The sequence below is a fragment of the Mus caroli genome, chromosome 15 (genome assembly GCF_900094665.2).
Source record: "Mus caroli chromosome 15, CAROLI_EIJ_v1.1, whole genome shotgun sequence".
Lineage (NCBI taxonomy): Eukaryota > Metazoa > Chordata > Mammalia > Rodentia > Muridae > Mus > Mus caroli.
In genome coordinates, this window is record NC_034584.1 from 5,141,739 (window position 1) to 5,169,256 (window position 27,518).

The 27,518-nt window shown below is 44.0% G+C and overlaps 1 protein-coding gene across 1 annotated transcript in view; it reads right to left on the reverse strand.

The window, feature by feature from the left end:
- Positions 1-7,664: 7,664 nt before the first annotated feature.
- The window catches only part of Slc1a3 (solute carrier family 1 member 3), a 77,544-nt gene continuing 57,690 nt past the window's right edge, over positions 7,665-27,518 (reverse strand). The window contains exons 4-10 of the mRNA XM_021183000.1: positions 24,330-24,534; positions 23,029-23,071; positions 19,086-19,378; positions 16,370-16,603; positions 15,655-15,849; positions 12,571-12,705; positions 7,665-9,887 (exon numbers count right to left, since the gene is read on the reverse strand). Of these exons, the coding sequence (XP_021038659.1) occupies positions 9,680-9,887; positions 12,571-12,705; positions 15,655-15,849; positions 16,370-16,603; positions 19,086-19,378; positions 23,029-23,071; positions 24,330-24,534 (1,313 nt within the window). The 3' untranslated portion in view covers positions 7,665-9,679. The remainder of the gene's footprint in view (positions 9,888-12,570; positions 12,706-15,654; positions 15,850-16,369; positions 16,604-19,085; positions 19,379-23,028; positions 23,072-24,329; positions 24,535-27,518) is intronic.

Genomic DNA, 27,518 nt, shown 5'->3' on the forward strand with positions numbered 1-27,518 from the left:
TAACTTTATGTGGGGCCACCTCTCTCCTCACTTAGGTTTTCATGAGGAAAGAACCAGACAGGATGCAGGCGTGGCGTGAGCCAGAGCTAGAAGTTGGGGCCAAGACCCTTCAGCATCTGACTTCTAGGGTGGCCCATCTCTCTCTCCAGTGAGGGCTTTTACCCTTTTATCTTATGGGGCCTCTGAAGGGCAGGAAGTCCTGGGTGACCGGCTGGCACAGGCTGCAATTTCAAGGCGGGGAAATCTACGTGGAATAAATTATAGAGGCAAAACTCAGCGAGACAGAAAAGGCTTGAAGGGTTTGAGTTTCATAGATGAATAAATCTCCAGGGGAGAAATAGGAAGCAGGGGATGAGCTTTTGAAAAACTTGCATGAAAAAGAACCCCAGAGAAGAATTCTCTACTGCCAGGCCTTGATTTTTTTTTCTATAACGCTGACATAATATTTGAGGGCGAGCTGATGTAATTTTCTCTTTTACTTGTCAGAATACTCTCAGCCAAGCCAGCCAAGGCTACTTATTTGCCTGGAAAAAATTGGAATAATTACAGTAGAGAGAAATTGACAGTACTCAGGTTTTTGGTTCTCACAATAGGATCTCGTCTCAAGGCAAGAGGCTTGAGAGCATATATTACAAAGGAGTCCCATTTGCTAAATTCCCTCATTTCCCTCCTTTCTTATCATAAGCCAGACCGCAGGGTTCTTATGCAAAAGGAGAAGTGGGTAATGCCAAACCCAGTCTTGCCAGCTGTGGGCACGGCTGGAGAAAGAAAGGTTGACATAAGGGGAGTTGCTGAGGATACGGCCTACCCCGACCTCATTTCCTGATTGCCTTTTGCGCCCTGACCAGCAGAGGGCATAACTGGCACATCTGAATTTTTCTTACTCCTGTGAATGCGAAGGACAGGTTGAGAAACTGGAAGTCTCATGGGGCCCTGTGTCGATAGGTCAGCGGGAGCAGATTGAAGAATGTAGAGGGGAGAAGAGGGGGCGGGGAGACCAAGAGACACAGGGTGCCAACCATCTTAATAGGAAGCGGCTGCGTTAGCCGGGAGGGATTGCACGCCGGAGGACAAGCAGGTGAGTTACATATCGTCTTAGTCCCACTACAATCAAATGCCCGGCACTGGGGCATAAAGAGCAAGGATTTACTTTCCCACAATGCTACTGGCTAGAGAAATGAAGATAAAGGTTCTGTGGTCAGGTGAGGAATTCGTTTTCTGGATCGGGAGAACGCTGTCCTCACATGGTGGAAGGCTGGGGTACTAGAAACAGAAGGCTGCATGGAGCCTCCCCCCCCCCGCAGCCACTGTCCACGAAGAAGTCCCATCTTCACATCTTAAAGGCCCACTGCTCACTATCACTGTGATGTCAATGTGTAAATTTTGACAGGGACACATTCGAATCTAAAGGAAAGATCTCTTAACCCTTACATTGCTGGAGACAACCCGGCACGCCGAGACTAAAGCCCTCTTCTCCTATGCGATTTGTAAGACCCTCTCAAGTGGACCCTTGGTCCTTGTCTGGCTCCATCCCCCATTCTGCCACACTGCCTCCTTGTGGTACTTTGCTTCCCCCGGGGATGCCCACCAATGCATACCTGAGGTGTTTTACCACCAGCTTTTTCTTCCCTATGAATCCAAGGCTGGTGCCTTCCTTCTTTAAGATCTTTTACAGGAGACTTGCCTGGGCAGCCTCCCTGACTACCCCGTCCTTAAAGTTCTCTAGTTCCTCTCCGGACGTCACCCTGCACTGCTTCCTTCCCATCAGTGACTATACCTGTCCTACATCTTAATCTGCTTGGGCTGCCTTAACACAACAGCACGGACTGGGCAGTTTAAAGGACACACAGTAATTGGTCACAGTCTGGGGGCCGAAAGCCCTTGGCGCGCCAGCATGTTTGACCTCTGAGCTGGTCTTTTCTGGCTTTCAGACACGTGGCCTTTGCTCTGAGCATGCTCTCTCTCCAAATACATGTTCACTGGGGTTGAGTTCCAATATACAAACATTGGAGGTGAGACATAGTTTAGTCTTCGAAAATCTATTTTACACCTGAATAAAATAGAGCTCCGGAGTGGGGGTGGTGGTGGAGTGGTAGCTTTATCTACAGTGCCCATTAATGTGCCTGACATAAGGTTGACACTCCATAAATACCTGGCAAATAAATGAAGGACCTGAGTTTTCTCGATGGGTACGACAAAAAAAAAAAAAAAAAAAAAATTATTACCTCAAATAATAAATTTATTTTATTATTTTTTTTTATTTTTTATTTTTTTGAGACAGGGTTTCTCTGTATAGCCCTGGCTGTCTTGGAATTCACTTTGTAGACCAGGCTAGCCTTGAACTCAGAAATCTGCCTGCCTCTGCCTCCCAAATGCTGGGATTAAAGGCATGTGCCACCACTGCCCAGCAATAAATTTATTTTTAAATTAAAATTAAAAAATTAAAATTTAATTAAAGCATTAGTAAGTCTTTGAACAGTAAGCATGCATGCGCATCAGTGACTTTTCCTTTGTTTTGTATCTATTCTGCCATAATCCTAGGAAATTAAAATGAACGAAGAGAGACATGGGAAGGTTTAGGGCCAGAGAAGAAAAGATAAGGACGCTGGTGGTTAGCTTCGTGGTCCTTGCCTTTTCAGACTCTGGATCAGAGGTTCTAAAACCTTGGCGCGTAACAGTCTTGTTAAAGCACACTGCTGGGTTCTACCTTCCAGAGTCCTGGATGGGGCCTGGGAACTAGCCTTTTCTGTAAGTTCCCAGTTACTATCCATCCCGTCCTACACTCTGGGAATCACACCGCAGACGCGGACTTACTCAAGTTCACTTTTCATTCGGGCTTCTGAGCTGTTTCTCGTTCCACAGCCCTCCTAGAGCCCATCAGTGAGGAGTTTCTAGAGAATGTTGGGTGTTTTATACGGTGTGGGCTGCTCTGGGTCGGGAGGTCCTTGCCACAGGGTGGCAGCAGTATCCCAGGCTTAGAGTGGCCTCCTCTCTGGGCTGCTTTAGTAGCAAATCTCCTGGTTCCCACCAGGGAAGGTTTGACTGGCTTTTCCATTCCCCCTTGGCCGGGAGGTGGGGGTGGGGGTGGGGGTAGGGGACAGCAGTGGGAAGGGGGCCGGCAGAGGGGGAGGTCACCGGCACACAGAGGGACAGTTTTGTTCTCTGGGAGACTCTGGGAGAGGAAGCTGGGTGGTCTCCCTGGAGTGTCGAATTATGCGCTTCACAAAACCACCATGCAGCGCAGGGCTGCTGAGAGAGAGCCAGCACTGACAAAAGCATCGCAGACACTGGCAGGGGAGTCTGCTCTGCCCCCGCCCGGAGCCCCTCCAGAAGAGCTCTGTCAGATTTTGGAGAGTCTGGTTTCCAGCCTCCCTCCCAGAAGACAGCAGTTTTTGCAGCTTCTCACAAGCTTCCTTCCATCCGTCCATCACATCTGTGGACCGCGAAGCCTCTTCTGTCTTCATTGGCCCGTTTCGTTATAAACATTTCAAGAGCTGTCCAGAGTGCCAAGAATTGAGCTGAGAATTTGATGAACACACATAAATGATGTATATGTGTCCCGTTTATTATGTATTTATTATTATGTAATTATGAATAATTACATACATCCGAGATAAAGAAGTTGAACTTCTTTATGTGCCATTTAACTAGCTCTCACTTCATGAGCATTCCTTCTAACATGGTAACCCAATGAGAAAGCTGGTTTGGGGATGGCGACTTTATCCGACCTCCACAGGTACAGAAGGGATCACTGAGGTCCAGCGACTTTTGCAAGCCGATTGAGAAGTCAGGTATATTATGACAGATTAACCAATCGGGTCCAGATTTGGATTTAAACAACATCTCTGAAGCTGAAGATCTTTAAGTTTCAGAAAACATTTCTCTCTCTCTCTCTCTCTTTTTTTTTTTTTTTCTCTCCACCCCTTTCTCTCTCTCAGGTTGAGACATGATCTCATTAGGTAGTCCTAACTGGTTTCAATCTTGTGGTACTTTGGCCTCAACCTGCTGAAGTATAATGACAGGCATAAGTTACTATGCCTGGCGTGCCATTTTCCTTAGGACAGCTGTGCTTTCTGTTTGTTTGGCATAGTTCTCCTAGGTTTAAAAGCAAGCTGGCTTTGGGATCCTGTTGTTTGAATGCAGTGGCTCTGGGTGGTAGTTCCTGACCGAGACCGTTTTGACCAGCTCAGTGCTCCGAACTGAGCTGATTCTAAATGGTCTTTATTTTCTCTTGCAATGGCTATGTCTCCAAACTCCTGTCTGGGCATTTTCAGGACTTTACAATTTCCCCAAACTTACACAATTAGAGAAAGTGCTCCTAAGTTGCCACCTGATGCCATTTCCCATTAGATTTATGGCGGTCTTGAAATCGGTTGTGGACCCACCATCTCCTGGGTGGGAGACGGTGTCTCTACTTGTTCCTTCTGCTGTCCCAGTTGGACCCTGCTTCCCACGCCATCAGACCTGGCTTAATGTAGGGGCTTTTGTGGAATGACTGCCATTTGGAATCTGGAAAAGATTTTGAAAAAAAAAATTCCCCATTTCCCTCTTTACAGCTCCTGGAAAATTGGTCATGTTTGAACAGGACAATAGGGCAGACATATAGGTACTTTTCTAAAAGACACCCTCAAGTAAAGGGGAAAATGTGCCATCTCTTAAAAGCAATGCCAGAGACATTTCTGTATTTTAATGGGTTACAGAGAATGTTCTATGTGGAGTAGGGATGGAGAGGGGATGGGGGATGAGAAGAGGAGAGTGAGAGGGGAGAGAAGCAGATGCCAGCTTTAAAGTACTTCAAGCACGGATAAGCTAAACACCATTTAATTTATTTAAGACAGTTGCATGGAGCCTCAGAAGCGATTCGTCAGGCTTTTAAACGGTGGCCACAAGATTTACAAGGACATAATCAGTGATAATATTACCAGGACAAAGAAACTGTAGGAAATTCTAGATGTGGGAGTTTTAAAGAATGTTTTTGCTTTCACTTAGCAATTAAAAATTGAAGTGGTTATAACAAAGACCCCCCTCCCCCAACACATATTTTTCCCATATTATGTCCACTGTACTAAGGCAAATAGGAATTATTTTCTATTTTTCACTTCACTTGTATGTGGGCTTCCCATATTATCAAATAATAGAACTTCCAGTGCCCTCCTTTTCATAATCACTGTATTATTGATTTAATTCTTACACTAAGACAATATTTGTTCCTTACCTGAAGTTTAAGTTTAATGGGATGCCGTATTTTATGTGATAACCCTTCCTTCAGAGTTAGAACTTAGTGAAAGAAGAGTGTCCTGAAACCCAAGGCTGGAGTAGCAGTTGTGTGGGCTGGACAGCTCTGTCCTAGGTTGGAAGGGGTTGCCATGTTATCTTCAGAGTGCAAGTGTGTGTCTGAGAAAGCGTGGGAGGATGAGAGTCCTCTGTAGTCTATAATCTACAGTCTAGAGCCGTGATTCTCAACCTAATTCTAACTCCTAATCCTGTAACCCCTGTGTTGTGGTGACCCCCAATCATAAAGTTGGTAGCTACTTTATAACTGTGATGTTGCTACTGTAAGAATCATAATCTCTGTGTTTTCTGCTGGCCCTAGGCAACCCTTATGAAAAGGTCGTTTGACCCTCACAAGGGGTCATGACCACAGGTTGTCAAGGATCTCAGAGAGGTGATGGGAGAGAAAAGCTGAAGGGTCCCTAGGAAAATGAAGCCTTTCCGAGAGACCTTGCATAGGTAAGGTGACCGAGGGAACCAAGAAAGGAGAGCCTTCGGGGATTTTAAGCCACTAGATGGCTTTTACAGATTGAGCCCATTAAGCCCTCCTGTTATTGCACTTTAGAACTAGATGTAGCTCAGGTGACTTCTCAGGTGGCAAACCAGAGCATTCTCACCCGTTTAGACACAGTGGATGTTCTCATCACTTCTTAGGACACAACTCCCCCGTTCCCTTCCCTCCCCATTCCCTTTTTGTGGGCTTATTCATTCAGAGTGTGCCCCAGTCGTAGCACTCAGCTGCCCTGGCCCCAAGAGAAGGCCACACAGAGCTAGGCATTGTTGATCCAGATCTGGGACCACCCGGGTGGGAGCAGTGGAAACCCAACCTAGTAACACAGAGGCCTCATGACTGACAGCAGCTTCGGGTCAAGTGCCCTGCGGGTTGCCCGGAAAGAGGCCCTGCATTCCGGGGGCCCCATCGGGGTCTCCTCCACAAAGCCCCATCCAGAGGGAAACAAACCCTCCCTCCAAGCTCCCTTCAGACTCTATGCTAGAATCCCTGTGCTAGAATCCCGTCCACCTCCCTTGAATACAGGAAAAGGAAAACAAGGACCTTAACTTCTGAGGGCCTAGAAACTTAAAGAAAATGTGTGTGTGTGTGTATGTGTGTATGTGTGTGTGTGTGTGTGTGTGTGAGAGAGAGAGAGAGAGAGAGAGAGAGAGAGAACAACCAACAAAACAAAAACAACAAACAACCAAAACAAACAAAAAAACCTAAATATATTTACTTAGTAGCAGTAGAAAATGTTAGCCTACTTTTTTTTTTTCATAGTTCTGTTTGTGAACAGACTTATGACCACCCATGTGGGGATCTCTCCCTCTTTCCTTCTCATTCTGGTCAGACTGGGACTGAGATTCCCTGTTCCACAGACACAATGGCCCTGGCCAGTCTCACACAGTCCAGCTTCTTAAGATGGCTCGGTGGCCTTCACAAACTAACTCCACCTTAGGCTGTAGAGTGCAGAGAAATTGGCTAAGAAACAAATACTTTGTAGCAGTGGGTTGACTTCCTCTGTGCTTCCCAGATCGCTTTCCAACGTCTAGAATATTCCACAGGCTTGTGGATATTGATCTCTTGTTGATAACTGAGTTTTGTTCTCTCTGTTTTGAGCCATCTCCTTCCTATTCCCAGATTGGCTACGTGAGTATCGTCTATGCCTTAGAAAAAGATTCAAATACATTGATTTATAAAAGAAACCTCCTATAGGAAAACTGATGAAAATTAAGAAAAATGCAAATGTGCTAAATTTTATAATATCAAACATGAGTCATTCTACTGAAGTCTTCCCAAGGATGGCCTACACTCTGCAAGCTCTATTTAGGAAACTTGTCTGTAGGTGACTGCCCCCTGCTGGTAGCCAGCGAGATTAAAGGCTATACAGCTAGAACTTCAAGCTGGAGGTTTTGTGATATTGCTCATCAGTTCTTTTATTACGAAGCTTGAAGGAGGATGGTCTCCCATAAGTGGCTATTAGTAACCGGGGCTGCTTTGAAATGTCTTTTGGGATCTAATTCTGTTCTTTCTCTAAATGGCAGCGGTAATAACAGAGATAAAGCTATTTAATTTGAAGGTCAGACTGTTTGAATGAGCCCCATGGTAGAGTTCTGCTTTTCTAAGCCCAACACAGAAATGATCCCTTTTATGTGTGAAATCAGAATCTGACCTGGGCAACCAAGTGCAAGTGTCGTAGCACCATGACTCCCTCATCTCCTCCTCCTTTTGACTCCTGTTTTAAGAGACTGAGCGTGTCATTACATATTGCCTCATGGCTGACATCCCCAGCTGATTCTGCCAAGATTTTACTGTCCAGAGAGGCATCTTTCTCTACACTTCTTGAGCTCACTACCATATGTCCATCAACGGGGAAAAGAATAAATAACATACAAATGTATTAATGTAAAACTATTTTTTCTTTATTGAAAATACATCTACAAAGTGAAGTTTCCCAGTCCACAGTGGGTACACACATAGGCAGAGCCTGGGATGGACCGGCAAAAGGATCACCCTAGTGGATCTGTTTCCGTAAGAAATGGTTAGTATAAAAAATATCACACCGGGTAAACAGCATTAATTTGATGCGATTAAGGTCTGTTCAACTAGTGTCGAAAAATGACTGCCACATAGATTAACCTCTGTAGTGTATTTCCCAAATAGAGCTGGCCATTAAATGATTACTCCCCCGTAGCCTAATGTTAACCTTTCTATGCATGGGATGCTCAGGATCTCTAGAAATTACCTCTAACTGTAGATTGGGAGATGCCATTCTAGATGCTCAGTCTGTTAGCATAATTATGTCCATTCATCATTTTCGGTCAGAAAGTCTGACACAGCTGGTACTGTCAGATGGCTCTCACTGAGTATCTTTGATTGGATATTCCTAAGGGAGTGAATATAATCTCTTTTAAACCTGGGAGCTGCCTCGCCTGAAAAGAATTCTCCTGCTGTGTTTTCTTCCATCCTCAGTGATGTTATTCTCATGGTGACTCATCTGTCTTTTTTTTTTTTTTTTGGTAGGGACATAAACAAGCACACTCCACTCTAGATGAGAGTTTTGAATGATTTGTCAAGAGACATCTCTATACAAAAAAAAGTATGTTGTTTTGTCATCCTAAGAATGCCTGGTTAAAATAGTAAAAACAAAACAAATAAAAAACCAAAAAAAAAAAAAATCTTTTTCAGAAATGAGACCATCCACCTAGCTTATGGATCTGTCCCAGAGATGCCATTGGTTGGACTGGGAGATAAGGAAGAAGTGGTGTTAGAACGTTGTTTCTTTGGGGACTGATCAGGAACTGAAGGCGGAATGTTTAGGCTAATAGAAAAAGGGTTGAGATGTAGCTCTCCATTTTAGTCTTGAAAGAAAACCAACTTTTCCTGATCTTTCAAAGACTCCTCCCTTTTGTAATGTTGGCCATACTCTATTCTTTCTCTACTCTTTAGTGTTCCATAGTAAGACCTTGAGCACACTTGCTAGTCTTCTCTTTATTTCCTAAACATCTAATTGTCAGTTGAAGAGACTGTCTTCCCTTGGATTTGGGAAGTGTACCCCAGAAGGGAGTGCTTTCTAGTATTGGAAAACAAAACAGGACAATAGGCCTTCTAGGATGGCCTTCCACCTGTCTATTTATAGAACGAACATTTTGGACCCAGGATCTAGTGAGCCACACACAGCCCGCCCCTAGAGAGAAACGTCCATTCCCAATAAGTGTCCTGTCTGAGATCCTCATGGTATACAGGGGCAGGGTCCTTCCTGATGTTACAGAAGTTTGGGCTAGAGAGGCCTATCCAGGAGTCACCCATTTTCCGGATGAGAACACTGAGGCCAACAGATGAGACAAGGCTCACTCTAGACCATTTGGGAGCCTCACTCTCCGCTCCTCCTCACAGCTGTGCTGTGTGCATGTGGGGATTGCCCTGATGCTGACAAAGTCGGGGCAGGAGTCAGAAGAAATGGGAAACCTCTCAGCTACTCAATAGGTAACTGATAATTGCTCATCAAGTTGTAATGTTTTAAGATTAAAACTCAGTTGCGTTCTGAAGGATTTTTACATCTTGAAAGTTGATTTTAAAACTTTTTTTTTTTGGTAGCCTATCATTTGCTTAATTCTTTTACTTACAGAACAACGCACAGGATCGTTTGCCACCTAAATTGGTAATATCGAAACTGTGTTTGATTGCAGTAACTTACTTGGTAAGAATAATAGGAAATGATTTAAAATTTTCAAATGTGGGCTAAAACAGATAGGTTTGGGCTGCTGCAGAGCCCTCCTTAGTGTTTGGCCATTTTCCAATCCTATCAGAGTAGGGAGGAAAGAGGGGCTCACTGGGAAAGTGAGCCCAAGGAGATGGATACATTGTAGAACAGTTTCCAACACTTGGTGCTTAAGAAAGCACATCTCTGTCAGTCTACATCTTGGTTTCGCTGTCTGCCACGGGTTTCTCGGGTTCATTGTCCTGGGCAATCAGCTGATACGGCTTCTTCATTTCGTTCTCCTCAATCACGGAGTTCCCCATTTCAACATCTCGGTTCTTCAGTTCATGTCGGGACAAGTGCTCAACGATCCCTGCTCCGAGGGAGTCACCCAGCACGTTGGTGGTGGTTCGGAGGCGGTCCCTGCAGGTGAGGAAGGCAGGAAGGAAAAGAGAGGGTCCCATGAAAACCACTAGATCCCAGCACCTATCGTGAGTTGGCTGGAGAAGGCTCTAGAAGGATCTTTTAGGGGCTGGAGAGATGGTGCAGTGGTTAAGAGCACTGACTGCTCTTCTAGAGGTCCTGAGTTCAATTCCCAGCAACCACATGGTGCCTCACAACCATCTGTAATGAGATCTGATGCCCTCTTCTGGAGTGTCTGAAGACAGCTACAGTGTACTTAAATATAATAAATAAAAAATCTTTAAAAAAAGAAGTATCTTTTAAGTTCTGGGTAGTGTAATAATGGAATGATTTCATACTTGAACCTACAACACCTACAACTAATTACAAGTGATTCGTTTCCAGCCATTTAGTGTGGCTATAAACAGAAGGTGAACAGTGAGGACTTTCGCCCCCCACCCACCACGTGTGTGTGTGTGTGTGTGTGTGTGTGTGTGTGTGTGTGCTCGAGCACTCGCACACGCTCTATGTGTGCATGTACATATCTGTGGAAGCCAGAAGTGTGGTCTTTAATTATTCTCCGCTTTATGTTTTGAAATAAGGTGTCTCACTGGAGATTTAGCTAGAGTGGCTTGCTAGCCGTTCCAAATCTTGTTTCTCTCTGCCTTTCCAGTGCCAATGTTGGAGATTATAGGTGTGTGACATTGTGCTCTGCTCTTTTTACATGGGCACTGTTCCGAGGATGGAACTCAAGCCCTCATGCACACATCAAGCAATCATACCAAATGAGTCATTTCCCCAGTCTTCTTTTCTGAGTTTATTTAACATTTTCTCTTTCTTTCATTCACCTTCCATTGTACTAACAGTTCTCAAAGCATGGGACAGAGTCTCCTTGGAGAAGTGTCCTGGAATAAAAACTATTTTTATACTAATACTATGGGCTCATTTGTTCTTTTTACTCTTTTTTAAAAAAAGGTTTATTTATGTATGTATATGAGCATGCTATTTCTGACACACCAGAAGAGGGCATCAGATCCAATTACAGATGGTTATGAGCCACCACGTGGTTGCTGAGAATTGAACTCAGGACCTCTGGAAGTGCTCTTAACTGCTGAGCCATCTCTCCAGCCCCTCTTTTAATGTACTCTTTATTTTCTCAGAAATTTCTCAGTATTGCGTAGACTTCAGCTGTATTACATCATAGAACACTGGATACAGGAGGAGCTGGGGTAGTTGTAGCTGTCTGATGTTAACCAAGACATTTTGGAGAATCACAAAATGTAATCCAGCAACATTCTTTCACTAAACATTTTGTTTAAAAGTGATTATTTTTCACAAAAATTGTTATCTATATCAACATATAATGAATCATTATTCTAACTTAAAAACATAAGAAAAGGAAATGTCAGGCATTGTGGTGCACACCTTTAATCCCAGCACTAGGGAGGTAGAGGCAGGTGGATCTCTGTGAATTAGAGGCCAACCTGGTCTACAGAGTTGAGTTCAAGGATAGCCAGGACTACACACCAAAACACCAAAACAAAACAAACCAAACAAACAAACAAACAAAAAACCTTGAGAGTAAAAGCTTGCATTCTACCAAAGTACTGTTTGGTTTTGCTGAGACAAGTTTTCATTTGGCCCAGGCTGCCTTTGAACTCATTATGTGGCTGAGGCTAGCCTTGAACTCTACTTCCCAGGCGCTGAGATTACAGGATTGAACAATCCTCCCTCCTCCCTCCCCTCTCAGTTTATGTGGTGCTGGGAAGGAACCCAGAGCCTCTCGAACACTAGGCAAGCACTCTAGCGACTGAGCTACATCCTCAGCCCCAAAGGGCTTCTGTCAGTTGATGCCTGGGGCCAGACCATAGGCTAAATTCTTACCTGTCATTGAATTTAATCCCTATAGTGTCAGCAGAAGGCAGAGAACATGGTAGGCTGACTACTGTCTAAGTGGCCTGGATGAGCTCTGTTCCCTAGACTCTTCCTAGGTGTAGTGACACCATTACACATGGACTCTGGCATCCACTGTGTCCTCCTGGGGCCCCTCTTTGAGCATCCCTTAAACAGTTTCTTCCCAGTAGAAGGATATTTATGAGAGACAAGGGACAGACAATGTCCCTGGATGGGTGAGGAACGAAGGCTTGATGATGGGCCCTACGAGGTGGGGTCTGAGGACACGTAGGGTACATTTCTTGGGATTTTCCTCAGAGCCCCAAAGCAATTTCACTTGATAATGAGAGCCTTGCTTCCCACTGTCTGCACAGCTATCCTTCACTTCATGAGTCTCAGAAACATCTGTCCTGCATTGTCTCACTGTAATGGGAAGCACAGGGGGGAAGGCCTGAGCTGGCACGTGGGGTCTGCAGCTCCAGCTGCTGAGAGGATATGTTGCGCAACTCAGAGAGAGTCTGGCTGACTTATGTCAGCTTTGCAGACAGTGAGTGGCTTTATGGAGTGGGAGGGAGATGTGCCAGATGTGCCCCGCCCGCTGGTTGAGGGAGGAGGGAGTTTGCCTGACATGTTAGGATGGGACTCTAGGTAAGGACTGGGGGTCTGATGATGAAGATGATTCCATTACAAGCCAGGGTGTCTTCTGCAAGCCCACTAGGCTGATACCATTCTAGAACTGTGGGGATACTGGAGGGAGATAGGCTTGAAGATGGGAATCTGTGTGTCAGCACACAGTCCTCCAAATACTCACAGAAACCAGTCCACTGCAATGATGAGTGTGATGTCATCTGTGGGCAGGCCCACAGATGTCAGCACGATGACCATGGTGACCAGACCGGCCTGAGGAATCCCGGCTGCCCCGATGCTTGCGGCCGTGGCTGTGATGCTGTTGACAGAGGACCAAAACCGAAAAGTTTATAAATGTCTCCTAGTGGAGAGTACCTCACAAGACTCGTGTTCCCATGCTCGAGAGGAGGACCTGCCTTAGAAGAATGGGAATAAATAAATACATAAATAAACAAACAATTCGCTGACTTAATGGTCAGACTAATTAAAATTGATCATGCACTTTTTATTAGGCGTCATCTAATATGCCAAGCATGCTTTGCCTCATTTGATTGTCACAATGGTGGGGTGGCCCACAGTGAAGTGGGCTTTACTTTGTGACCATTTTTTAAGTGAAGAAACTGGTGGCTACATTCTTTTCTATGTCCTTAAAGTCATTTTGTAAGGTACAACCAGCACCAGAAGGGGGGGATGTGACTCTGTGGTAGAGCATTTGCCTAATGCTTGTGGGGCGCTGGATTTACCCCGGCACCAAAATGGAACTTAGAGGTGGACTTGAGCTTTAAAGGCCCGTAGAGTTACAGCGACAACTTATTTCTAATAATTGCCTCATTCAAGAGACTGAATTTCTATGATTGATGTGGCCACAAAATTAAGTTTATTAATTCAAATGCAGAATGATTTATGAACAAAATCCTGTAGTGTTACAATCCTCTGTGTGTATGTGTGTGTGATTAGTATGTCCCCAGCTCGAATGTATGTTAAGTGTCTAAGACATATTTGATAGGGTGATGTGAGAGTGTGAAAATGTCTCTTCAGGAATAATAAAGCATTGGCAAGACTCCAGCAATATTAATAAAGCAGTGAGACCATGGGTAAAACACTTATGACTCCACCAAGTCCTACCATGCTACGGCACTGGAATGGCTAGTTGGTATGGCCACCTGGAATGGGAACTACACTTCCCAGACTCCTTAGGGGCACAGACTAAATTCTAGCTCGTGAAACACAGATGGAAGTGATTGGCCAACCTCTGACTTCCCCTCTTCCCATTGGCAAAAATTTGACAGTTTTGAAAAGCCACCGTAGATCATTTGGGTGAAGGGGATTCCTAGAAACTTTGCAACTGCAGCCTTTGTCCCTGACATTGCGGAATACCAAACAGCCTTGACGACTTTATGGATCAAACTTTAAAGGGAGTGTATTTGTACCTTGTTTAGGTCTTGTTTAGGTCACTGGTACCATTTTCATTATTAGCTCACATGAAGCTGAATCTTTGAACTCAGCCAATATATCAAGGTGTATGTGAGAATAGGTTATACTGTCCCAAGGCACTGTTCTCCAGCCTCCAGTTAGCCCACGATCCCTGGGCATGGTAACCTAACCTCAGCACTGTATGCTAATGCTTACTACAGCTATTACCCTTCTCAATGGTGTACATGCATACAGGATAGAAGCCATTTCTAAGGAAGTGTCAGGAAAATGTGGGACGAGTGACAGAGATTAAAAGAGATCACAAAACATACTTTAGGGTATAAAATCAAGATTCAATCTCTATCTGAGGAACAAGAAAACTGTTAAGGACATGAGGGAGGGGCAGTTAGGGGGAAAGTCTGAAGGTAGACCAGTACTCTGGAAGAACTTTTGAGATTCTATTACTGTGGGTACATAGAAGAATATACTTATTCTTAGAAGATGAATGTTGAATGGTGTAAGTGAAACATGACAGGAATATGAAGACAAGAGGGAGGGGGAAGGGAGGAGAAGAGGGAGAGGGGGAGATGGAGGGGGAGAGAGAGAAGAAGGAAGGGAGAGAAGGAGGGAGAGAGAGTGGGAGACCACAAAAATGGCAAAATACTAATTTCTAGATCTCAGTAGAGGATATTGCGATATTGTTTTAACATTTCTAAGGATAAGGTAATTTTCCTAGTAAAGAGCTGCAAAAATAAAAGCCTGATTTCTGAAATTGTTAATATTAGCTAAACCAAGCCCACAGCAATGAAGGGCACAGGTAATCTGAACTGGGGGTCTTTAAAGCCTACTGTTCATTGCCTTGGTCTCTCAGGCTCGTCATGCCTAGTCCAGTAGTAAGAAAGGGCGAAGGGTTAGATCTGCATGCACACATGGACTGTTTTTGCAGACTACAAGGAAAGCTGCCAGGAATGATAGCTGACCGTGCAGAATGAAACCAGGAGATCTGAGAAAAGCACAAATAGGGAAATTATTTTTCACTGGACATCTTAAGTTATCAGTCAAATGATTCTCCATAAAACTGAGTTCTCAGCCTCACTTGTATGATCTGTTATTCCCCTTATACTGCCTAAAAATTAACCCAAGAGAATAAGTTAACCTAGTTTTCAAGTGTATTTTCATTTTTTCAATATTGTCTACAAACATAGTTGAATGTTTTCAAAATTATAGTCTAACTTAATGGTTTTGGTTTGGTTTGGTTTGGTTTTTCGAGACAGGGTTTCTCTGTATAGCCCTGGCTGTCCTGGAACTCACTTTGTAGACCAGGCTAGCCTCGAACTCAGAAATCCACCTGCCTCTGCCTCCCAAGTGCTGGGATTAAAGGCGTGCGCCACCCCCACGCCTGGCTCTAACCTAATGTTTTAAAAATGGAGTTATCTGTACATATATTTTGTAGATATTTTTAGAAATGAGCTAGATGTATTTGTAAGTTTTGATTTGATAAGCAAAGCAATCAAGGAGCACATGATGTGTGTGGTGTGGTTAATTACTAAGAAGAAGTGTGCACATATCCTTGCACTGGGAGAGGTCTTTGGGAATCAGTCGTGGACAATGGTAACCTACAGAGAAATTTAGAGTGATATGGTAACAGGCAACTCATTCCTTCCAAGTCATATACGTCTGTATTATTTGAGAGAATATTCACACCAGAAATTAAAAAGCTGAGGAATACAATGGCTCCCTAATCTCCTATTTATGTGTGATTCCTTCCCAACCAATGTCTTCACCCAGCTCTCTCGCACTCTCATTGTTAAAAACCATTCTGAAGGAAATGATGAATGGAAATCTCCCGTTGTACCTTATTGTTATAATCTGTCCAAAGTTCAGGTCAAAGTTGTTCACTTGAGCGATGAAAATGGCAGCCAAAGCCTCGTAGAGGGCGGTCCCATCCATGTTAATGGTGGCCCCCACAGGGAGCACAAATCTGGTGATGCGTTTGTCCACACCATTGTTCTCTTCCAGGCACTTGAAAGTGATGGGTAGGGTGGCAGAACTGAGGGCAGCAAAACAGGGCATGTCAGCTGAGGGTGCCCCCGGGAGTTCTGTGGTTGGTCTTTGCTCTTTGGCACAGACAGTTCCTTCCCCTCTCATGTCCTGACTAGGTCAGCATTGTCTACAGTGCTAGGAGGTTAGGGGTAGTGCGGTGCCCTCACAGGGGCACTTGGGCACTCATCTGTGCCTGGATTCCTCTGAGGCATTACTTGGCACGATTCCCATACCATAGATGCCTGCCCCACATTGTTTTTCTCCCTTTTTCTCAGGCAGATGTCAGTGGAAAACAGGAAGTCTGTGGTTAGGAAAGGGTTTTCCCTTTGCCCCTAAAAGGACTTATAGATAGCCATTTTCCGGGACTCAAGGAGCTATGATCAGTATCAGAGGTGGAAAAAGCCAATTCCTGAGACTTAAAACCCAGAACACAATGACTCTACTTGCCCCAAACCCTAGGCTCAGATCCAAGGTAAAGGTTTAGACACACTTTCTTAGAGGAATAAACCGCGTGTATACATACATACCTTGAGGAGGTCCCAAGGGCTGTGATGAGCGCTTGCAGCAACCCTCCAATGAAAACCCAGGGGTTCTTCCTGGTTACCAGGAAGTAGAGGAGAGGCAGGACGATGACGGCGTGAATGAGGAGGCCGACAATGACTGTCACCGTGTACATGGCAAGCTGTCCCCCAATTACACCCATGTCTTCCATCTCAACAATCTTCCCGGCGATCAAGAAGAGGATGCCCAGAGGCGCATACCTACGGCAAAGCAACACATGCTCAATTGGAAGCTTGGTTTCCTATAACTTGTTGCATGTAAATTACCAAGTAGGAGAGAAAAAGGAATAAAACAAAGCAAAAAAAGGGAAAGACAGGGGATTTCCAAGCTAAGACGCGTAGAAACTACAAATGTCATTCTTTTCTATTTAAAATACTAAATTCCCCAGGCATCTCTAAATCCAGCCTTGCTTTCCCTCTGAATTGCTCTAGGACACCCCCACCCTATCCTCACTGGCCTCAGACCTTAGGAAGGAGAAGAATTTGGGTCCTCACCTCCACTTTCCTAGGCACAGATCCCTGTTTGGGTCTTCAGATGCCTGCAGCTCCCATTCCCTCTTGACTCCTGCTAAGCACTGGGAACAAGCCACTATACCAATATCATGCCTTTCAGAACGTTGTCCACGCCACAGCCTGCTTCCCAAGCTAAAGCAGGCAACATGCTATGGCATGCCATGCCATGCAATGCCAGTGTGTTAGATGTACACTTAACTCTAGTACTCTAGGGCACTGGGTCTCAACCTATGGGTCGAGACCCCTTTACTGTGTCAAACAGCCCTTACCACCTAAGACTATCCGAAAGCACAGATATTTACATTATGACAAATAACAGAAGCAACAAAATAATTTTATGATTGGTGGTCACCACAACATGAAGAACTGTATTAAAGGGTCACAGTGTTAGGAAGGCTGAGAATTACAGCTGTAGGGCCACTTTTATTGCTTTCTTCCATAGCTATGTCCCACCTAAAATATTACTCATTAATTTTCTTCAAGTAACCTTTCATACTTAAGTAAATTTCCTTTCACAGGAAATTTTATGTTACTATGTAAACTAAATACTAGTACCGCATGCCATAAATAGAAAACCATAAAAATAAACCCAGAGCTATTAAAATTAATAAAGTGTGTGGATGTACGACTACAGTTAGGTTATAGGCATTTGAATTAAGTAATTACCCACAGGCTGCTACTCACAGCCCCTGCAAGAATGGGCAACTGACCCCAAGATGACTCATACTGAATTAACCCTACTTGCTCAAAGGCCGATTTTCAACTCCCTTTGTGTGATGTGTGCACTAAGCTACAACAAAACGCACTGCCAAAGACAGAAGCCAATCACCCTTGAGGAGAAGGGTCTGCTGGGAAGTGCGGGGGACTCGTTGCAACTAGAGAAACACAGTGCTTCTTTCAAAGTTCCTTTAAAAAGGCAGGCTAGAAAATCACAGAAGTACCTGTTCTCAGAAATGTCATAATTCAATGTTGAGTGGGTAGGCAAATGTATAGCTAGAAGAGCCCCATGTGAGGTTCATTCAGTGGCCCTGAATGGGCTCCTTTCATAGACGAGGTGAAAGGTGGAGGGATTTTAATAATATGAAGATAAATGTCCACTTTCAGCCCAGCCAGGATTTCGAAGGAGCTTTCCAATTGAAGGCTCCTGTGGGGACCACATTCCGACCTGTCTTTGTGCCAAGTTCATATTCGTCTTGTGCAAACTCCTAAAGATGTGGATTTCTATGGGCTTTGTGGGCATTAGAGACAAAGGATATTTTTAATCCTGTTGGTGAGTGAACACTTTTCTTAGCGATTGATGCCTTCCTGCCCCGGGTGCCAAGAAGGACCCTAGATATTAAAAACGAAGGATGAAGGAAAAGCAATTTCCACACTGCTGCACCAAGCAAGGCTCTCTCCCTGCCTGGGAGAGTTTATTTTTCAAAGTGAATTCTCCCCCGCTCTCCCCTTTGGATTTAGTCTTTTCTTTTGTCTCCTGCTCCGAATCTTATTAAGGGAAGTTTGGTCCTAAGTTGTGACTGAGCACTCCATGATACTTCCTTTCATCCTCTGGATGCTGCCAGAGCTCTGCCACAGATACTTTCTTGGGGTTGAAACAGAAGGGAGAACTCAGCCCCTACTCCCACCCCAATGATCTTGGGCCTGTGTTTGCTTTTTCTCCTACTGGGAATGTTCTTTTTGTATGACAGGATGTGCCCAGTCATTCTGACCTGAGCAGAAAGAGCCACCTCAATCCTTTCTGTACCATCCAAGGCAGATGGCCTTCTCTCTCTTCACCACACTTATCAGGACCATGATATTTATTTGCTTATTCTTTGTTTCCTTTAGAAGTGTCTGAGATGTAGAGTACCCTTGCTGCTCTCTGCTGCAGCGGCTAGCATGCTGGGTACTCTAAACTAATCATAGAGTAGAGAAGCTCAGGAACTGTGTGAAGAAATAACCAAGCACATGCAAGTGGATGAATGCGGTACGGGAGTCAAACCTTTCCAAAGCAGGGGAGGAAATTTAGGCTCAGGGCCTCTGCAGTGCTAGAAACACACCGACTTTCTTGTGGCTTCCACAGGAAGATCACTGTAAGAATTCACCTTGGTGGCATCTTTCTCAGGATGGAACTGACACAGAATGCACTAAGCCTCTTGTACACAGGTAGGGAGCGCAAAGAAACACATACCACATTATCACCGCGACCAATCGCATGATGGCTTCATTAAGAGAATCAAAGAACTCTCTCAGCGCTTGCCCCTGCTCCTTCATGTTTCCGATCACAAAACCGAAGCACATGGAGAAGACAACTAGGCCCAGGGCATTGACCCCATTCACAGATCCAGGCACGGGCACCATCTCCTCCCGGATCCGGGTCAGAGTCTCCATGGCCTCTGACACGTTGTTGATCACGGCGCCCAGAAGTGTTTCGTTGGACTGGACAGGCACTTTAAAGCTTCTCTTCTCGTAGCTGGTTTTAAACTTAAAAATAAGAATCATAATAGGAATTAAGTGATTGCTATACTTTCTTGCTATCCAAATTTTCTATCATGATAATGTTATTTTGTATTCAAAGGATAATGTTACAGCAGTATGTATATATCTACCTACCTATGTATGGTCTATCTAATTTGTGCCAAGTCTTTGTTTCTCAACACAGACACACATACACACACACACACACTCGAGTATATAACAAATTACAATAAAAAGATGAGATCTGGCTAAAGATGTTAGACTCAACAACATACACATACATCTCTGCTTTTTTTATTTTATTTATTTATTTATTTATTTATTTATTTATTTTTGGTAATTGTAGTAGAATGACTATAATGAGATTTCTCAAAGGGCCCAAAACGCAAACAACCTTGAGTCCTCTTGCCTTCTATGGCCATCATGCACAAACCTACCATCTTTCTTTTTATATCCCACAGCTACATAACAGGATAGACACTGCCTTTACCTCACAGGGTTGTGGCAAGGACCACATTGGTGCACCACAGGGGACACCATTATATAAAATGTAAGGTATTTAACATTAATGTGGACTAATGGTGTTCAATGGCAATGGCCTTCAGGATTAGACCTGGTTGGAAACTTCAGAGGATAGGAGTGAAGATCTTCAAGTGACCAGCCTTCAAGTCAGTCCAGATGCTATAAATACCAATCCTTAATAGCTCCTTGGTGAGGAAAATTTGCTTGCTCCAAGTCACTTCTCTCCTAAGCTAACCCATTCCCCAACCCCACCCCATAGCTCCTGCATAGATGTTTGAGTCAGCCAGTGCTGAGAACTTACAGTGGATAAAATTAAGTCTATCCCACTTTGAACTCCAGAAAAGTGAAATTGCCACCCTGGCTTTGACAGCATTGGTAGGAAAGCTTCAATCATTGAGTAATGGTGTATGGACGCTGACTGGGTTTAGAATCTAGGAAGGCACAGCCACACATGGAGCGCTTGGCTATTTTTGTATCAAGAATGAACAGGAGACTTTCTGGTCTACTGGAAAACCACTGTCTCCAAACAAGGACACGGTCAGCTGTCAATACTGTGGATTGTTGGTAATTTTAAAAACACATAAAGTTCTAGTACACTCAACTCTCAGTCTCTTTGCTCTTGGGTATTTGTGGGTTCTGTGGATTCTCTGGGGGTACATTTTTCAAGCCTGGTTGTTTTGTCTTAATCCACCTACTCTTTACCTTTGCACACAGTTTAGAGCCCGCTCAGAAACTGCAACCTTATTTGCAGTCTAATCTAAACCAAATAGGTCTTAGGGCACCACGTCTGACCCCCCTTCCCCCCAGGGCTGCCAATGCATACAAGCTAACGGCAGGTCTGTGAAGTTCAGTGCTTTTCTCATCTAACAGAACTGGAGATCGGCAGTTTCCATATCACCCTTGCCAGCGAGTGAGCAGTCAGACCCATGATGCTGGGCTGCTGGGTTGGGTTGAAAGGGATTTATTATCCATTGTCATTGTAGTTCTTGAATAAAGAAAGTTAGATTTTTCACCTGCTTGTGCAATTTTGACTTTTGTCAAAATTGGAACTAAACTTAGGGTCTTTCATGTGCTCTCTAAGCATTCTATACCCAGACTGTACCCACATCTCTTCATACACACACACACACACACACACACACATATATACATACATATATATATATATATATATATATACACATACACATATATATACATATATATTTCAAACGTTATTTTATTTATAATGAATTATTTTAATTTTTTAGACTAAATATATTTAACTAAAATTTTATTGCATTTATCTCTCTAGTAGGGATAGGGACACATGCCATGGGGCCTACGTGGAGATCAAAGAGCAATTTGAGAGAGTTTGTTCTCCCCTTCCAACACGTGGGGTGCAGGGATTGACTTCAAGCTACCAAGCTTAGTGGCAAGCGCCTTTACCAGGTAAGCCATTTTGCCTGCCCTTTGCTTTATACTGTAAAATGATACCTCATTAAATGACCCAGGGTAGGCTTGAACTCACTCTGTAGCCCAGGTTAGCCTTGGAATTGTCATCCTCTTTCCCTCCATTGGCTTTTTTGTTGTTGTTGTTTTGTTTTTGTTTTTGTTTTTTTGAGACAGGGTTTCTCTGTGTAGCCTTTGGCTGTCCTGGAACTCACTCTGTAGACCAGGCTGGCCTCGAACTCAGAAACCCGCCTGCCTCTGCCTCCCGAGTGCTGAGATTAAAGGCATGAGCCACCACTGCCCAGCTCCGATGGCTTTTTATCTTTTTCTTTGTTTCCTCCCTCCCTCCCTCCCTCCCTCCCTTTTTTGTCTTTTTTTTTTAAAGAGTGTGTTTGAATCTTTCAATCTGCTTGTGCATTAGCTTTTACAAATAATCTAAGTGTGTGTGTGTGTGTGTGTGTGTGTGTAGGTGTTGCCTAACATATGTAAGTTAAAACACAGTGCTCGATGAGGTCAGACTTTGGTTTTATTTTGTATGTCTCAAGCCAAAAGGTTAGGTGATTTGATATCACATAAAGGAGTGCTGTGGGAAGTAGAATTTAATCTGCTATACGTTTTCCCTTTCATAGCTTGGGCAGCAAAGCTTTACTAATCAATGAACTATATTTCCCAATGCTAAAGGATAATTGTGTCCAACATATAGAGAGCCAAGAACGGCTTAGATGTGCGGCAGAAGGGTTGGACCCTACCATAGCCTCCAGGTGGAGTCTCTTGGTTGCCGGGAATCAGCATGGAGTGGTAGGAAGAGGTTGGATCATACAGATCTGATCTGGGCTCTGCCATTTCCTACGTGTGAGAACTTGTGCTCGTTACCTAATACCCCAGTCTCATAAATGAGTGAAATGAAGACAGTGGTACTCATCATGTTCATGTGAGGACTCAATCTAACACTGGTGCTTGGCACACAGCAGGCATTCCATACATGGCGATTGCATCCCTTTGTGATACGGGGCCTCTTTAGCATCCCTGAGGCCCTTCATAGACTTTTAATAAGTAGGTCAATGATTTTTAAATCAAATCCAGAAATAGAATAGTCTAACTTTAAAGCAAGTCATTAATGTATTTATTTATATTTGCATTGGCTTTCTTTGGTGCATTTTTTCTGCATGGGTGCACAAAGAGGGGAAGAAAGAGGGGAAGCCTCCCAATTAACCCTCTTTAAAATAACCCAATAGACCCAATGTGCTGTTGTGTGCAAGATGAATGTGCCTGGCAAGAAGGCCACCTTTAATACAAGTAAGGGACCATTGTCACTAAAGTTTCCCAGGTAACCCCTGATGCTTTCCATGTGGTTAGCCAGAAGTATTTTTTACTGCAGAGCAATGAGAAGGCAAGAGAAGAGGGTCCTACTGGCTTGCTACATCTCATTGTTTTTAAGTGAATGAGTGAGTGTGTATGTGTGTGTGTGTGTGTGTGTGTGTGTGTGTGTGTGTGTGTGTGAATAATATGCAGGTACCTGAAGAAGTCAGAGGTGTTGTTAGATCTACTGGAGCTGAAGTTCCTGGGGCTTGTGAGCCACTGGGCATAGGTTCTGAAAACCTAGCTGGGGTCCTCTGGAAGAGCTCTTTCTTTACAACTGAGCTACCTTTCTAATCTCCCCTAGAAGAATTTAAAAGGTGACTTGGTAACTGCACAGTATTTACCTGTTTAAAGCAGGCTTCTACCAGATTGGGAGGGAACATGTTCCTGCAAAGAAAACAGCAGTCATTTGCAAAACTTCCTGAAATATCACCGCTTCACTGTGTCTAAGGTAAGAACTGCATTGAATCAAGCTGCAAATAGATAAACGGAAATTGTGACTTGAAGCTGGATATGTGGTGGTTCCTAGGTATGGCCCATGCAATTCGTAGTTTTCTGGGGAAGCTGACAGCTTACAGAGCAGTGAGAAATAAAAAGTCCATATACATATTCCATTAGTACCCTGGTTCAGTTTGATTGACAAGCTCTCCTTGTCACTACAGTTAGAGCACCTACCCTGAGGCCCATAGCTGCAGTTCTTTCTGGGCTGCACTACCAGCTCCTTCCTGTGTCCCTTCACAGACAGGATTGATGACAAGACAGATCCCTACTTGTCTCATTATACCTTGGAGCCTCCCAGACTGTTTAAACACAAGGTCTTACTAGGCAGCCTGACTGAGGCCGGTCTCGAACCTGTGAGTCTCCTGCCTTGGTCAGCCAGTGCTGAGATTATAGTTTGCATGGCATGTTGACTTTCAAAGTTCCTTTTGAAGATGTAGTGTGCTTCTTGCTAGGTGCCGACTGATGCAAGGGCAGGTATGGAGAGAAAGAAGGAAAATGCCAGGCTCAAACTTGGCCTCCCATTGATGGTCATCAACTCCATTGCAAGTAATAGATAAGACTCGACTGTAATCAGTGTCTAGTTGTTTATAAAACACTACTAAAGAGCATCCTTCAATGTTTCACTCCTAGTCTGCCACATACTTCCTTTGCAAATAGTATAAAAGAAGGAGCATTAGTCAGGAGTGGTCAGATGAACACCGAAGTCCCTGCTGAGCTGCGTGTGCTGTTGTTTGCCATGGACAACGATACAGACTATTCATTTTAGGTTTGGAGTCTAAGGAACAGGTCACACTTTGCTGAAAACTAGCTCTACAGAGTTAAGACTTGGGAAAAGAACATTAAGAATTATCCAATTATTCCAGGGTGAAGTGCAGAGTCTCCACTTAGTGGCGAGGGTTTTGAAGCCTACAGCAGGGCTCCCCAGATCAGCCACTTCATCTTCACCTCACATCATCTATGTGGGATCAGAAGACACACTCAACACCAACCTCTGCTTGAGGAAAGGAGAGATGTGACTTCTACTTCAAGCCCGACAAGGCTGGCGCTGTCAAATCCCTCTCTGAGAGTTTGTTTGGCTTCCCAAAATTTAAGAGGGATCGGGAGGTCAGAGTACACACCCCAGGGGTGGTTTTCAAGGACATACCTGATCAAATCCAGGAAGGCATCTGCTGCAGTCACCTGCACGATTTTACCTTCTCTGTACATGTTTTCCTTTGTGCCCTTTCCAGGGTGGATGATGATGACAATGATTATGCCAATCACCACAGCAATGATGGTAGTAGTCATGTAATAGACTACAGCTCGCATCCCCATCTTCCCGGATGCCTTACTATCTAGGGCCGCCATTCCTGGGGAAGGCAAACAGAAGGTTTTCAGGAAGTCAGTCCAAGGGATTCTCCAGTGGAAGACGAGGAGTCAGCACTTCCCCCTACCCTCGATTTCCTCATCCCTCCCGAAATACCTACTGTGAGAATGCCAGCGCCTACGTGATCACCCATGTCTACTCCAGGAGTCGATTTCATGTGGCTAAGTAACACCAGCCTCCCCACAGCTTGAGGTGCAATTATTTTCTTCTCTCCATTATTAGTTGGGAAGCCTACTACATGTGTAAGCAGTGTGTGTGTGGATATAATTTCTTAAACTGATTTCCATCAGCATAGGCTAAGTTCACCTTGTGAAGAATTATTATTTTATATGTGTTTCGTGTAGTCGGGTATCTGTTCTACAGTGTTTGTTTTCATTGTACTTCAGGCAAACATTTGGGTCCTAAAAGCTAAAGTTCTTCTATTGCTTCTTTGCTGTTTTATTTGATCTCATTTAATAAAGTTGAAATGTTGGGTTTGTTTGTTTGTTTGAGAAGTTCTCATTTTTGTACCCTGTCTTCCTCTTTCCTGTCCTGCAGGCTATCTCACGACAGGTTAAAAATGGTTCTCATTATTTTCAAGACATATTCAGTGTCTACTTAAGGTAAATTCTAAGTGTTAATCAATGTGAAAAAGGACATTTGGTTTTTAAGGGCTCCTAGTGGTGTAGGATAATGGGATATACCTCAGAGTTTGTTGGTCTGTAAAACAGTGAGAAAGAAACCCTCAGTAGACTAACTCAGCCATAATAACACGGCACTTCCTGCTTTGTTTTTCCACTTTATTCTCTCCAATTCTATTACAACACTGAAACCTAATTATTATATAATCTAATCAGACTGCTTTATTTACTGTTTTTTAAGATTTATTTTTACATGTGTGTGTGTGTGTGTGAATATAAAAGTTCACAGAGTCCAGAAGAGGGAATCAGATTCCCAGGACGTTGTAAGGTACCCAGTGTGCGTGATGGGAATTGAATTTGGGTCCTCTGGAAGATCAGAAAGCACTCTAAGTGCTGACCCCATGACTAAGTTCTGTTTTTATAAACGTACTAAAAAACAATAGTGTATTCCTTTTTAAATGATTTTTTTATTTTTGTTTTATGTGTGTAGCTGCATGCATGTCCGTGTGAGGGTGTTCACTTCCCTGGAGCCAGAGTTGCAGACAGTGTGAGCTTCTGGGACTTGAACCCGGGTCCTTTGAAAGAGCTGCCAATGTGCTCAACTGCGGAGCCATCTCTCTAGGCCCAATGATGTATTTCAATGACAGGTATCAGTGCCCACATTTATACAGACATATTTAGGGTAAGTATTGGAAAAAGTATTTATGATTGTTAAGTAACTGGTTAGATTTGCCTAAAAATGTTGATGCATAGGTATTGAAAGAGGGATTAAAGTTATGACTTTCACCTTGTAATTCCAATAATATTCTAGTTATATCATTTATAATCTTCATAAGCACTTACTTAGTAGCACCTAAAGTCTAAGGTTTTAGTGACTAGCAAGTAGAACAGACTGGGGACTCAAATTAGACCATATGTCACTAAGTGTGGTAAGCGTGTTGCTCTGTGACACCCAGGATCAGCTCTCACAGATGAGGAGGCTGACCAGCTCTTAGCCTTGAAACCAGGGGCTAAGCATCCATTTACTGAGATGGCACTGCTCAGGGCTTCAACCAGTTACAGGTGGACTACTCTGTTCTCAGCGGGAGTGTCCCTCTCCATTTTCACTCTCATCTGATCCATGCACCAAAATATCTTTATTTGGCTGTAATTGCAATGACAGCTCCTCGAGGAGGGTCGCGCGCTATCAGGATGGCCTGGCTTGACAGCACTGTGCTGGGCCAGCCTTCTGGCTCTTTCCCTGTCTGCTTGGGGAGGGCTACAAGTGCAGTAGTTGCTATCTGGGCTGGGAGGTACCAGGCAGCAGGATTTCCTTCCTCCCGGAGGAGGCTTTCTTTTCCTTTGCCTCCTATCCTGCAGTCCTTCTCAGATGTCTTCTCTGATGCTTGTGCCCATGACTGTCAACCTATAACTATTTAGAGAGAACACTGGTGGTCAAGATAGCAACGGGGGTCCAAAGTTGCAGACAGAAGAGGAGGATTGCTTACCCTTCCCCCACCCTGGCCAGAGGGGTGGGGATGTCATCATGATACCCTCAGTGAAGGGACAGAAACGTCAGGAAATGATTTGTACGGTTATATATATTTTTTAACGCTGTGAATGAAAACCAACATAAAAAGTATCTTTCCATACTTTCTGAAATGATGAAGACAACCATCTGAAGGCATTTTCTTAGCAACGGGCATAAAAATGAGGCCTGCTAACCAAAAGCGGGGACTCTGCTACTTCTGCATATTGGCCCTTTCATCTGAAAGAAAATAAACTGCTCTTGTTTCAATCAAAGAAGATGCTTTCCACTAACCAATTCCCCAGGGAAGGACCACTTGCTCACTTCTACTCCTGCCATACTCCAGCTTGTAAAACTAAAGACCCCATTAAGAACAGGGCCATGCATTGTTGCCAGGAAAACAGCAGGGTGAGGTGTACAAGTTGTTCCTTGCACACTAGCCTTGAGACTGGTGGAGTCCCAGACACAATAGGAAAATTCCAGAAGACAAAACCGAGTGAGCAGGGATTGTTCTTCCTGTCCCACACCTGAACTCTGGTAACCATCTTCTCTCCCCAGCGTGATGAAATATGAGAGGCCAAGTTCTGCACGGGAGACTAAACACATGTAAAGAGAGTCTGCCGCAAGGCTAAGGCACTAAATCACTTGGTAGAAAGGGGGACTTTGGCAGGAATGTCCCAAATGGTTAGGGAGGGAAAGTTTGCATAGATCCTTGTCATTTGGTTTAAAATATAGGGAGAAAAGGGCATGGAGGTGGTGGGGAGATGGGAAGTCACTTGGGTGTGGGGGTGTGTCATGATAGCCGTGTATTTGCTTAACATGTCTGAAAAACACATTCCA